Genomic DNA, 12,873 nt, shown 5'->3' on the forward strand with positions numbered 1-12,873 from the left:
GGGGGGGGTGGCCGGGCCAGTTCACTACGCCGTTATGGCGCCAAGTGTGTCCACCATCACGCACGCAGTGAAGTTGGGAGCAGACGTCCATTTGGGATACCGTCCCAAAACTCTAGCAAAGTGGGGAGAGCGAGTGATCATTGAGATGTGCTACGATGGCCCGATCACGGCTCTACACTGGGCTCTCCTATGGCGGAAATATGAGGCAGCCAAGCGACTGGCGATGAACCGTACTTGCTGGGTCCAAGGACCTGGTGATGATGCATCAAAAAACACCTGGTTGAAGGTTATGGTGGAAAGCTTCAGCAACGGCACATCCCGACAAATCGGATTTGATGAGTCGAAATATGTCAAAATATTCTCGCGCAAGAGCAGCAATCTGCGTTCCGCACACTTACAACTCCTGATGGACAATTTTCAGGATTTCCTTCCGGAACTTGTCCATTTGACCTGGCGCGTTGACTCGCCGTTCACTTTGCAAGGGCACGACCACAGGCTATCAGAGATCCAAAACGCTTTCTTCTACGCCTGTCAAATTCCAGACTTCAAAGAAGAAGCATTGGACCATTTCAAACATGAGCTGTTCAAGATCATGGAGCTGGATCCTCACCAAGGACTCGACGCGACTCGGCACTTGCGTTATTTATATACCGCGGCGGAAAAGAGCCTCTGCCTTCATCAAGACACATATCCCACTGAAGTCCGTTGCTCCTTTGGTACAATGGCATTGTGCTTCACACTTAGCAACATGTTTCGTGGCTCCGAAGACAAGATGCTCCAGCGAGTACGCTGGCTTCTAAACGCAGGCGCAAGGCCAACATCTCTCGCCAGCCATTCTCCCCTCTGATCTGTCTCTTCAACCGGATCAGAGCCGACGACGTTGAATACGGGGATGATGAATTTGATGATATCAGGGGAGGAACCCAAGACTTCCATGAACGGTCATTATTTGGTTTCTTGCCCATCATCGAGCTGCTTGGGGAGAAAGGTGCCTGGAATCCTTTCCATGATGCCAGGATCGAGGGTATGTTGCTTGTTCTTGCAGCCTACTGCGGGATGATCTCCCAATTGAAAAGGAGCTCTCCGATATTTGCAGGTAAATTTCATCGCCGGGTGTTAGAAAAGATGCCCCCTGAGCTGCGAACAATAGTAGAGGTGAGTAAGTCGACGTTTGCCAAAGGAAAGGCCTGACGTCTTGCTGTTATTGGGAATCAAAGGGAATACCTCATAGTTCCAGTATGCTCTGTCACAAAGGCATATATTAACAGATAGAAAGGGGGCGAAGAGGCTCAAGCTGAAAGCTGTGTTTATAAAATTTCTCGTTTAGCCAGAATCATGTACGAAGACCTGGTGGTCACCGTTTGACCCGGAACTTATCATTCATCATCAGCAACGCTTGGGGTTCAGATGGCTGGTTGCATTTTCTTCAGTTATGACGACTGAATTGATTACTCAGACATACAGCCTAATTTTCCTTGTTTCCCCGTGACTATGTTGTCTCAGACCTCCATTACTTCGTGCTCCGTGGACCGTTATTGCCCTCGTCTAAGTTTTTCTCTGTGGGAGACAACCGTAAATACTGGGTCTTGTATATATTATCAAGGCTCCAAACAGCTGTTTGCTTGGTCCTTTTAGTCGCATAAAATACTGAGGCGGCGACAACCTCAAGTCATTTGAACATCACCCGAATGTTCTGACAATCAGGTTCATGACGCCATCTCAGTTACGAGGTATGCGCAGAGCTGAGCCATATACTCCACAACCACCGGCGGAAATCGGCGGCTTCCGAAAACTCAGAATTGAAATTACAAATTTAGAGTTCCGACATTTTTAGTTCCTTCATCGCTCCAAGAACAGATTGAAGCATCCTAACACACTCTTCGATAGACTTTGACGAAGCAGACATGGCACAGCCTAACAGTCCTCAGTCGATACAAGCGATTCTAGCAGACAAAACGTGGTTCGGTTTTGACCTTGATGATACTTTACACGAATTCCGACGCGCGTCTTCGGCCGCAACCGCGAAGACACTTGAGGCAATATCTGAACAGCATGGACTCCCTACGGACGCCTTGAAGGAGGAATACTCGAATATTCTTCGCGACAAAACTCTGAATGCCTTCTCAGATGGCAAGACCTCATTTGAGTACAGACGAGAGCGTTTCACGACCTTATTAGAGCGCTTTTCGATCGCTCAGGACGTTGAGTTGGTTGATCGGCTCCTTGAGATATACGAAGATGCTTTGACACACTCATTGCAACTCAAAGACGGTGCTTTGAGCCTTTTCGCAACTTTGAAAGAGAAGGGCAAGAAGGTGGCTGTGATTACTGAGGGGCCACAAGATGCACAAGAAAGGACGGTGAAACAGCTCAGATTGGCGGGATATGTCGACTTCCTAGCCACCACCAACTTCTTCCGAGTTTCCAAGACTGAGGGTCTATTCCTAAGAGTTTTGGAGCACCTGGGCATCCAACCTTCGGACATGGTTTACATCGGAGATAACCCAGTCCGCGATACGGTGCCAGCGAGGGAAGCAGGTATCTTTTCCATTCATTACAACGAGCAGGCAGAAACCTCTTTGGAGGGGCTGTCGCCACAGGTGAAATCGTTGGCGGAGATTGAGGCCTTCTGTGATATAGCCTCATAGATCTTCTAGGATCTCGGATCAATCGGAGGATGAGAAGTCTCGGTATACACTGGCCATGTTTCTCTATTGAAATATGTAATAGCTAGCGATTGTGACTTGTGTTGAGTTCCAACGCCCCCTCAATGAAGCTGTCCAGAAACGCAAAATCAAGGTTTTCAAAGTTCCAGTCAACCTCGGCTGAATGATATCTCGGCAATCCCGATTCATCGATGTCAACTCTGTCAAGGCCGTGGGACGGGCCTTCAACAGTCACCGGCATGACCTGTACCACATTTGGGTCACCCCAATCCTTTGGCCTTCGGTCACATCCACATCCATGTCCTAGGTCTTCATGTTGACAATCGCCCGTTTTCTCTCGGTCGGGATCAGCTTTCTGTGGTATTGGTGTGTTGGGGGTTTCGTTTTGGATCTTTATGGTCGGCAGATGAGGCAAACAAATTTCCAAAACGGTGTTGCTATGCGTCAAAGCCGCATGGCTTCCGAAGTCTTCCCCACGCTTTCGTATTTCTGGTGAGAACACAACGGTGTACCTTCCTCCCGACATGGCATCTTCATCAATAGCCAGGAGATACCGAAGTAAGGTAGTCACCCGCTTAGCAATTGCATCGTCGTTTATATCAACAACACCTTGCATGATCGCCAGGGTTTGCTCTAAAAGCCCTCGATCACTCAGCCGTTGATGTGCCGTAAAGGAGGAAGCGTCTTGGGCTACTGCGCAGCGGCTGCCACCGTTTAGATAGGCCAGTAGTAGGGTTGTGCAGGGTATGAAGGTGACTAGGTCTATGCCTCGGCAGTAGTAGCGCGTTGTCTGAGACGCGCGAAAAGACACGTATCTGGAGAGAATCTCGCGACTTGCTGTAACGGCGACCATTTTGTTATGGCAGTTCTCTTTCTGGGTCGTCGAACCGAACATATGAGGCAGATGTAGTTGCAAGAGAATATGGTAGTACATGAAATGGTTGTTGAAGCGCAGAATTTCGCGAACCTTGTCCGACTGGCTAGTGCACGAGATCAAGTTCGGTGATACCCAGAACTGAGGCGGCATCGCGGCAGAAGCATCTTGCAACAACTTGTCTACTTCTTGAGTGAGACTGGCATCATGTAGTTCGGAGGCGCTTCGCTGCAATAACCGTCCGCATGCTACACAGCACAGGCGTAGCATTCGTTCAAGGGGCGAGCATCTTTCGAGAGCCTGGGGAGTAGCAAAGGTATTCTGGACTGAGCTTTGTGGCAGACCAAGCATCAGAGCGATGTAACGGTCAAACTGGACGATTCGAAACCACATATCGTCCGAGTCGACAGAGAATCCAGACAAGGACAAGGGCGCAATGCAACGATCGAGACCGAGCATTTGCGCGATTGTCACGGCTCTGCGGGCGGCCAGCCAAGACTGACGAAGATCGCCCGTGTAGTTTTTGAAGAGAGCTTCAAGAAGAATACACTCGATTCCTTCGAGGGAGGCAACTAACTCGTCGTTACTAGTGACCAGATCGTGAGCCGTTGACACCGCCCGAAACATGATCGCTTGGTAGGGAGTGCTAAGGCTGTCTAGTTGATTTGAAGAAGACTCCGGAATTCCTTGAAGGAAAGTTGCTAGTACCAAGAGTTTGCGTGCCACAAGTGTAGGATGGCATCCCTCTGGCGGTAGTTGCAGTAAGACTTTCAGCGACGGAATGGTTGAGCCATTTGAGTCTGCTCTGGCGCATGTGACTGCGCGGATGACCTGAGATGTCTCTACAGGCATACCAAGAAGAACATCCATATCACTTTTGCAGGGCCAAGCAGCCAAAAGACGTTGCGATAAGGCACCGTGCAACACTGGGTGCTCATTCCCCGTGACGTCTTCGCTCTGGTTTGTGGCTGGTTGATATGGAACTCTGTTGCATGGGTTCTCTTGAGAAATTAACTAAATTCCTGTCAACATGGCTACGTAGTATTGAGGTATATCCGGACAACCCACTTGTGAGACGGGCTGTGAAAGCGGTGTGGAGGTTTCGATACCAGGAGGTTCAACCAGTGATTCCTCACTGTCTGACCCGTTTCTGTTGCTCCATTGGTGTAATTCTGCTGCAAGGCTTTTCGGACTTGGACCTAGATGGCCATCTTGGCGAGCAGCAGCTTTGAGTAGCTGAGTCACTAGGGCTTCGACATGACCCAGCCTGTCCACGATATGCTTGTTGCTTCCAGGTGGAGGGGGCTGGTCTGTGACCTCCTGACTGAGGCAGTCGACTCCACGGCGCTTGCAACTATCACAAGTCTCCGGCGTATCGGCGGAGAAGGTGCATCGGGCCTTGCGCCGCTTGCAGTCCCAGCAGCTTTGAGTGCCCTTCCGCAATTTCCGGCGCTTCGGAGTTGGGCCGGTAGATTCGGCCAACGAGGAGGGTCGCCGTAGCACGGTACTTTGCTCCATTTTCCAAGTAGTCGGTGATTCCGGTATGAGGATCGAGATGGATAGTATCGACGCGACAATCCATGGAGACGAGGAGACACCATGGCCTGAGTAGTCCTTTGTCTGCCTAATGCATGTCAGAATTAGTCATCAAGTCCTAGACCGGGGCCGTTCCGCCGGTATTTCGGCGGTGGGATTAAGCCCCGGGAATATCGCCCGCAGCGGGGCCACATTGGAGCTCCGGGGAAGCGGCCATCGGCATATTAGTCAACGGGATGGCGACCGTATCATCGGCGGAAGCAGTGATCTCTTGCGTCCGGCAGCACCATAGAAAGGATTCGCGAGCCTGTGTATAAATACAGGCCAATTCGCTCCATTTCTTCAACCGGAGGACAATCAACATCAGCCGAAGCCCAAAATCCCAGGTACCCACTTTCACAAACGAAACCAAAGCCAAAAAGTCAAAATGGTCAAGATTGCAATCGTTGGCGGCTCTAGCAGTATGTTGTCGAGTCATCTCAGGCTGAATAGGCTGACACATGAATACCAGACGTTGGATCAGAGGTCCATGATGCCTTAGTGGCCAGAGGAAAGCATGAGATCATTCTCCTTTCAAGAAAGGTTGGATCTTTTTGTCGCCCAAAAGTTCCATGTCACTTATATTTTCTAGGATGCACCCGTCCAAAAGCTCGCCCCGGGAGTTCAATGGGTCAAGACAGACTATGAGGTTGCTCATCTGACCAAGATTCTTGACGGCGTAGAGACGGTGCTTTCCTTCGTCTCTGGTCCAGCGGATCCGACGAATTCCTCTCAGAGTGACACGCAAAAGAACTTGATTGATGCTTGCATCCAAGCTGGAGTTAAGCGCTTTGCTCCCAGCGAGTGGGCTACGTAAGTTCTCAGCCACTCTAGTTGAATGTGTTCTTACGATATTGTTCTCCAGGTCCAAGTTCGATCACTTGTTCTGGTATTCTTTCAAGCAAGTAACTCGCGACTACCTCGCGGAGGTAAACAAGGAGAAGAAGGTCCGATCCGTCCCACATATCGGCTACAGGATCTTGGCTGACACGACATCAGGTTCTTGAATACAGCCTTTTCCAGCCAGGCTTGTTCACGAACTACCTGACCTACCCGTTCAGCTCTTCCAAGCATGTCACTCAACTGGAGACTCCAGTCGACTTCAATCAGTGTCGCGCACTAGTGGTCGACGGAGGCGAAGATGTTCCCCTGACCTTCACCACAGCTCAGGACCTTGCCAGAGTCGTCGCTTTGGCTGTGGAATATGGGGGAGAGTGGCCTCTTGTAGGTGGCATCAAGGGTGCCGAGATCACCATGGAACAACTGATCGCACTCGGTGAGAAGACCCGCGGTAAGTTTTTGTCCTATCAGACTCTTTGGTGACTTTCATATTCATTCCGTGATCAGGCAAGTCATTTGCTGTCGAGAAGTTGAAGAAGGAGGACCTTGAGGCTGGCAAAGTTACATCTTCGTGGACGCTTGAAGTGAAGCACCCTTCAATCCCTCCGGAAACTCGGAAGGCCGTCGCTGCCAGCCTTCTTTCTGGTATCTTGCTCGGCTTTTCGGCCGGATGCTTCAAGACCTCTTCTGAGTGGAACCAACTTCTGCCCGACTTCAAGTTCACTCAACCTGAGGAGTTTCTGTCTCAGGCCTGGAAGTCGATCGAAGCTGGAGAGGACGTCGTCTTCGATGAGTATTGAAATTTTTCAATATCTGGTCACTAGGTGAGGTCTGATTTCCTGCACCTCGCCTGGCTTTTTCATCAGTCTTGTCAATAGATACTCAGTCATAATACTTTCGCATGTTTGTATGCTGTCCGATCCTCGGACATTGCGTCTTTGTCCGCTCCGGTAGTCTTACAAATCCACTCGATCAAGGTCCATTTACGAACATCTTTGTCTGAGCTCAGAACGTTCACCATAAACAAGCTAAGAATCCAAATCTGGCAAGTTTTGTATATTTGGATCATTAGGCTCATCCCATTCCGACCCAGCCAATAATGGCGAGCAACGGCTTACTAAAGGCAGATTTTGTAGGCTTGGGCAAACGTTATGTGATTTACACCAAATGCGCGACCGGCTCCGCGTTCCAGCCCCTCAACTGCCCGTGTAGCTTATTACAAATCCAGCACATCACATCATCGCTAGTACACCGTTTCGCCATGCAGGCATGCAGAGATCAGTGTTTATAAATAAGAGCACTGCTTGATGCTCGACCTCAATTTCATGCCAAGATCTCACACCATAGACTCAAAACTCATCTATCGCAGCTCTGAAAATGGCACCAATTCGCGTCGGCATCATCGGCCTCTCCGCCAGCGCCAAAACCGCATGGGCTTCTCGCGCCCATCTCCCATACCTCCTCTCCCCTCTCGGTCGCTCCAAGTACCAAATCACAGCCCTTCTCAACTCTTCCGTAGATGCCGCCAACCGTGCAATCAAAGCATACGATCTGCCCTCGGAGACAAAAGCGTACGGCAACCCGGAGGACCTGGCTGCCGACCCAAATGTTGACCTCGTCGTCGTCTCAGTGCGAGTCGACTTGCACCACGACACGGGGCTTCCCAGCGTCAAGGCCGGCAAGGACGTCTACATTGAATGGCCACTTGCACAGGATGCGAAGCATGCTAAGGTACTCGCCGATGCTGCTAAGAATGCCGGCGGCAAGACCCTGGTTGGCATTCAAGGTCGAACAGTCCCTTTGTATCACAAGATCGGCGAGCTCTTGCGGGGGGGACGCATCGGCAAGGTCTTGAGCAGTGAGGTGAGGGCAGCAGGGGGGTTGATCGACCGCGCTGTTGTGCCAATTGACTTGAAATATTTCACCGACAAGAGCATCGGAGGGAACATCTTCACCATTGGCTTTGGTCACTGTAAGTTCCCCATGAAACTGCCTATCCCGGAATACAGTTGCTGACAGTTGTCACAGTGTTTGACCAGATCCAGCACGTCTTGGGAGATGCATCAAACTTCAAATCCCACCTTCAGATCCAGCGTCCTGACGTCAAGATCAAGGACGCTAAGACGGGAGAAATTGTCGAGACGGTCAAGTCCAATGTTCCCGATCTCGTCATCGCCGCCGGCACCCTTCCAGCATCAGACATCGTCTCCGAAGGGGCGACACTGCATCTCAGATACCGCAAAGGTCAAGCTTTCAAGGGCGATGCACCCCTTGTCTGGACCATCAACGGCGAAAACGGCGAGATCAAGTTGACCTCGAATGTGAGCACCGCGCTGCAGGCATTCGCGGACCCCAAAGATATACGGATCGAGGTGCACGACTTTGAAAAGGATGAGGTTGAGGAGGTGACCTGGGGCTGGGGCGATTGGGAGTCCGAGTTGCCTTTTCCATCAAGGAGCATCGGCGCAGTATATGAGGCGCATGCACAGGGTGAACCTAAGGATATCGCAACTTTTGAGGATGCGTTGAAGAGGCACCAACAGCTTGAGGAAATCTTCCCGCTGTCTAATTAGGGCCCGGTCTTTTTTTTTCACAACAGAGTTGAAAATTGATGAATACTCTCACGTTCTCAAGCTAAAAGTCACGAACCGGGTACGTCTCGACGCATTTGGCGAACCAAATGCTTGATGACACCGCTCACTTTTCACAATATTCACGCGGAATAGCAGCAAAATATGTGAATTGGCCGAACCAGTTTCAGTGTTCGGCTGACGCCTGTCGACGCCTCAGCGCATCTGACTCACTCGGCGGCGGCGCTAGCTGTGGCTAGGCAGTCAGCATGAACACCATAAAGGGTGATCAATTTCCTGCTGGAATTTCTCTCGTCTAAGTAAAACAAACACGTATGAACCGTTTCAAATTGCCGTTCAGAGCCATCATGGAGACTAAACCAATCTATTTCTGGCGGGAAACCGGCCATGAAGGCTATCTTTCACAATGGTGGATGGACCACCCCTTCACCTTGGAATCCCCCGACTCTTCATCAATCACTTTCAAAACAGCAGAACATTACATGATGCACGGAAAAGCCATGCTATTCAATGATCCAAAAGTCGCTCTCTCAATTCTCAAAGCGGATCATCCTAGAAAGGTCAAGGCGTTGGGACGCAAAGTTTCCGGCTTCGACGAGACTATTTGGAACGAGAACCGCGAGCGAATCGTTCGGGAGGGAAGTCTACTCAAGTTTCGAAGCAGTCCCGAGCTCAAGCAGAAGTTGCTGGCGACGGGTGAGCGTGAGCTGGTGGAGGCGAGCCCGATGGATCGCATCTGGGGTATCGGGTACAGTCCTGAGAAGGCACCGGCATCGGATCGGAGTCGATGGGGTCTGAATTTGCTCGGAAAGGTGTTGATGGAGGTTAGGGCGCAGTTGAGAGAGGAGGAGGAGGAAGGTGATCCCGAGTGGACCAAAGTGTGACTCACAGTAGGAAGGGTCATGATGACAGAAAGTCTGATGGGCGCATTCTACAAACCTAGTGATGGTATCGGAATTTACGCATGCATTGGCTGAAATCCTTCAATTATTTGACAATCTTCGTTAGAATCTTGCTATTGGGGCGGATAACTGTTATATGAAGTCTAATGGTCTATTCGATTGTACTACTCACTTCATTATCCATACTGTTCCTATCTTCCCTATCTTCCCTGTCGTCCTTATTCTTATCCCTCTCCCTGTCCGTATTGTCTTCTTTATCGTCGTCGTTATCGGCGTCGTTGTAGTTAGGAGTATCCGCCCGAATAGCAAAACTCCTTCGTTAAAGCGATAATTTCAACCCGAGAACAGAGACTTATGCGCTCCTCATAACTGGTTATCATCTCTGACTCATGTTATTATTTCATGTCTGGCTCCTTTCCAAGCCTCATACATCTTGTCATTTAGAACTACTACGCGGGACTAAGAACACAATCTAGAGCCTGAAACCGACAGAGAATATACATCGCAATAGTCTAGCAGCTGATAAAACCTAGCAATTTCTCTGCTCAGAATCTTCTAAAGCAATAGCATCATCCTTGCCACCAATGGGTCCCCTCAAACTTGCCCGTCTCACACATCTCCTCCCAAGCCCTTCTCCCGTCTGCCTCCTCCCTCGCCCCTGTCTCTCCATGTTGCTCATTCTCACACCGCATCTGCTCATGTACACAATCCAAACACAGCCCCGTTAATGACTCCCTCTTCCATTTATTCAATTTTGTCCGCATATCCTGCTTATACCACGGCAAATCGCCATGGCACCCGCCCGCGGCATCTGGGTTGTACATCTTCCGCAGCCCGCTGATCGACTCAAACGCCGACGGCAAGATCCCCACCGCCCTACACAGAGCGTCATTGATGGACATGTATTTGAACCCGGTCGCGAAGGTCTTGCGGTCCAACGCCTGTAGCCGCTGGCAGATATATTGCAGGTCGGGGGTTCCTGGCAGCGGCGGGACATAGACTCGTGAGCCGAACCAGTTGCGTTTGTATTGAAGACGTGGGCGGATGTTCCAGGGAAGGGATACCGGCTCGTATATGCGTTCATTGATGGCGGTCCAAAGGGAGAGGCGAAGGTTGTTCCTATGTCTTTCGAGGGCGTCTGGGTTTGGACATGAGTTGTCAGTCGATCGCAATGGGCCCCCATCTCAAAGTTGTTGACAGTCAAAGGAGGAGATAAGACACCAGAGAACTCACACGCAAGTCTCCAAGCAAGAACCTCCTCAGGGCCATCCCGCCCATCAACCAGCCCCTCAAACCCTCCCACCGTACTCACGACCAACAACCTCGTGAGCTCCTCAAACACCGCCTCGCATTTGAACCAATACGCAGCCAACAACATATCGCCCCTTCGGAACCCGATACACCCATCCCTCGCCGCGTTCTTGATCGCCTCCAACTTATCCGCCCTCAACCAGTGCCGCACCGCAAGGCCCATCGCTGCGGTGCAGTCGTATTTATCCGCCGCAACAGCCACCCTCAGCACCTCGTCGTCAGACAAGTCGCACACGGCGTCGTCGATGCGGCTGTGCAGCACGCGGCATATCGTCTCAATCGCCTGGGGGTCGTCTTCCGGGAGAGTGACGTGCGCTGGTGAGTCGGGCGTCGCGAAGAGCACGGCGGCGGACTCGGTGTAAGTTGAAGATGTGGGTTGCAAGAGGCACTTGAATACGGGGGAGGCATCGACGAGGATGAGGGCGTGGACGCGGATGGGGTGGGAGTTTGGGCCGACGAGGAGGATGACTTCGCCGTTGGGAGCGATTTCGGGTCGTGGTGTCGGTGGAGGGTTGGGGGTTTGATCATGGGGTTCTTTTGAGCTGGAAGTACTATCATTCATGAGATGCCTTGCTTTTCCATGGATCAATCGTAGGAAGTCACATACCATGAGCTCAGAGATGGAGCTTTGGATGGGATGCTCGTCTTGACGGAGTTGGTCTCCGAAGCTGACCCGCGTTCCATACTTGCGTCAGAAATTGATTTGGAAATGTGCACGGTGATCCAAGCTGCCAACTAAGTTGTTATATTCGAATCAGAGATTAGGAAATGGGACGCGACTGTCTTTTTTACTGAATTCCACCACGCTCAATCAGATGCATAGGACTTGAATCGCCAACCCGGCGTTTTGGTGGCGGAGGCTCCGCGGCACCCTGGCCGTAGGACTGCGCGAAGGATCAGGACCTCCCCATGGCCCCGTATAAGAAAATGAAAGAGAAATGCGGCTGCCTGACTGCTTCAATCTATCGGTTCCTGAGTCTGTGAAAGCCTAAGTCCTGCCAAGACCTCAGCTTCGAACTTGCCTGTCACACATATCATGGTGTTCGGACGTTTCTAGGACTTGGAAATATTTCAGATGAGGGCGCCACAATGAAGTACACTGGCCCATAACACCTTCATCAGTCGTGACGACACACTTAACAGAAGAGGCGCTTTGCACCGAAATTGGGGCATGAGGATATTGAAAAACGTTGTTCATCTTGAGCCGTGGACATCAGCCAGCAAATACGCCCTCACAAGCCTGACGTCAGGCATGCAGCTCAATGCCCTCCTCACCTCTTCGTCTTCGACATCGATACTATCTTTTGGTCCCGTCTTTGTCTTCGCCATAACCCATCCCCTCGCAACTTCACTCATCCAACTCCCCTCCAACCCCCTCATCCACTTCTCCCCCCTCTCTCCCACCGCCGTCGCCGTCTTCTCCCTCGCCCACCCCTCAATATCAAATTCGCAAAAGAAAGGACATCGCCAATGCTCCCCCAACGCCCCCTTAAACCTCCCAATATCCTCAGCATCCTCCAAATCCAGAATCGCAACGGTATCAACGCTGCCAAACACCCCCCTCACCACATTCGCATCCCACGCGCACCGGCTCGCCACAGTCGTGTCGAACTTGAGACTCACCCTCCTCAACTCGCCCGCCTCCTCAAACAACCTCTTGAACCACGTCGCGTCCGCCCTCGGCACAAGAACATGCCTCGCCCTGCCCACAAGCTCCCTCACACCTTTCGGATCGTCCCGCTCCAGACTAGCCCACCTCTCCAGCTCAAGCACATCCCGTCGCCCGTCGAACCAGCTCCAGCACCGCCTCTCCGCCTCGCCTTTGCCGCATGCGGTGACGGAGACCATGCCGGCCCCGTGCGCCGTCGCGACGGCCCTCCCCTCGCGGCACGCCTCCGCGACGGCGGGCGGTCTGAGTGTCGGTATGAACCCGCCCCGGCCCCGCCGCAACCGCAGCGCCCTGACGGGTATCGCGAGCTCCCAGATGCGGTGCCTGATTTCCGGCGGGAGCCGTCTGAATTGCGGGAAACTACTCGTCTCTCCTTCCGATGATGATATTGGTGACGAGTGCGCGAGGACCATCTTCTCCACGGCGTCGACGCGCCTCTCGAGAA

At 51.7% G+C, this 12,873-nt stretch overlaps 7 protein-coding genes across 7 annotated transcripts in view; 5 read left to right on the plus strand and 2 right to left on the minus strand.

The window, feature by feature from the left end:
* Positions 1–847, plus strand: part of GCG54_00010254 (uncharacterized protein) — a gene marked incomplete at both ends in the record, with an annotated part of 1,602 nt that extends 755 nt beyond the window's left edge. Inside the window, one exon of the mRNA XM_045410184.1 lies at positions 1–847. This exon is cut by the window's left edge and continues 755 nt beyond it. Within this exon, the coding sequence (XP_045260139.1) occupies positions 1–847 (847 nt within the window).
* A 1,057-nt stretch (positions 848–1,904) lies between these two features.
* On the plus strand, positions 1,905–2,648 carry GCG54_00010255 (uncharacterized protein; the record flags this gene model as incomplete). Its single annotated transcript, XM_045410185.1, has 1 exon — positions 1,905–2,648. One exon carries the CDS (start codon positions 1,905–1,907, stop codon positions 2,646–2,648), a length of 744 nt encoding a protein of 247 aa, XP_045260140.1.
* Positions 2,649–2,730: 82 nt separating this feature from the next.
* On the minus strand, positions 2,731–4,167 carry GCG54_00010256 (Dehydrocurvularin biosynthesis regulator; the record flags this gene model as incomplete). The annotated part of the gene is made up of 1 exon (XM_045410186.1): positions 2,731–4,167. One exon carries the CDS (start codon positions 4,165–4,167, stop codon positions 2,731–2,733), a length of 1,437 nt encoding a protein of 478 aa, XP_045260141.1.
* Positions 4,168–5,503: 1,336 nt separating this feature from the next.
* On the plus strand, positions 5,504–6,755 carry GCG54_00010258 (uncharacterized protein; the record flags this gene model as incomplete). The annotated part of the gene is made up of 6 exons (XM_045410187.1): positions 5,504–5,537; positions 5,588–5,658; positions 5,708–5,928; positions 5,981–6,062; positions 6,115–6,406; positions 6,463–6,755. The coding sequence occupies 6 exons, from the start codon at positions 5,504–5,506 to the stop codon at positions 6,753–6,755; spliced, it is 993 nt and encodes a 330-aa protein (XP_045260142.1).
* Positions 6,756–7,332: 577 nt separating this feature from the next.
* Positions 7,333–8,528, plus strand: GCG54_00010259 (Dehydrogenase aclE; the record flags this gene model as incomplete). The annotated part of the gene is made up of 2 exons (XM_045410188.1): positions 7,333–7,927; positions 7,984–8,528. The coding sequence occupies 2 exons, from the start codon at positions 7,333–7,335 to the stop codon at positions 8,526–8,528; spliced, it is 1,140 nt and encodes a 379-aa protein (XP_045260143.1).
* A 365-nt stretch (positions 8,529–8,893) lies between these two features.
* Positions 8,894–9,430, plus strand: GCG54_00010260 (N-glycosidase; the record flags this gene model as incomplete). The annotated part of the gene is made up of 1 exon (XM_045410189.1): positions 8,894–9,430. The coding sequence occupies one exon, from the start codon at positions 8,894–8,896 to the stop codon at positions 9,428–9,430; it is 537 nt and encodes a 178-aa protein (XP_045260144.1).
* An 864-nt stretch (positions 9,431–10,294) lies between these two features.
* GCG54_00010261 (uncharacterized protein) lies at positions 10,295–11,443 on the minus strand (the record flags this gene model as incomplete). Its single annotated transcript, XM_045410190.1, has 4 exons — positions 10,295–10,324; positions 10,450–10,586; positions 10,682–11,301; positions 11,367–11,443. The coding sequence occupies 4 exons, from the start codon at positions 11,441–11,443 to the stop codon at positions 10,295–10,297; spliced, it is 864 nt and encodes a 287-aa protein (XP_045260145.1).
* Positions 11,444–12,873: the final 1,430 nt, after the last annotated feature.

Source organism: Colletotrichum gloeosporioides (assembly GCF_011800055.1).
Source record: "Colletotrichum gloeosporioides strain Lc1 chromosome Unknown consensus_71, whole genome shotgun sequence".
Lineage (NCBI taxonomy): Eukaryota > Fungi > Ascomycota > Sordariomycetes > Glomerellales > Glomerellaceae > Colletotrichum > Colletotrichum gloeosporioides.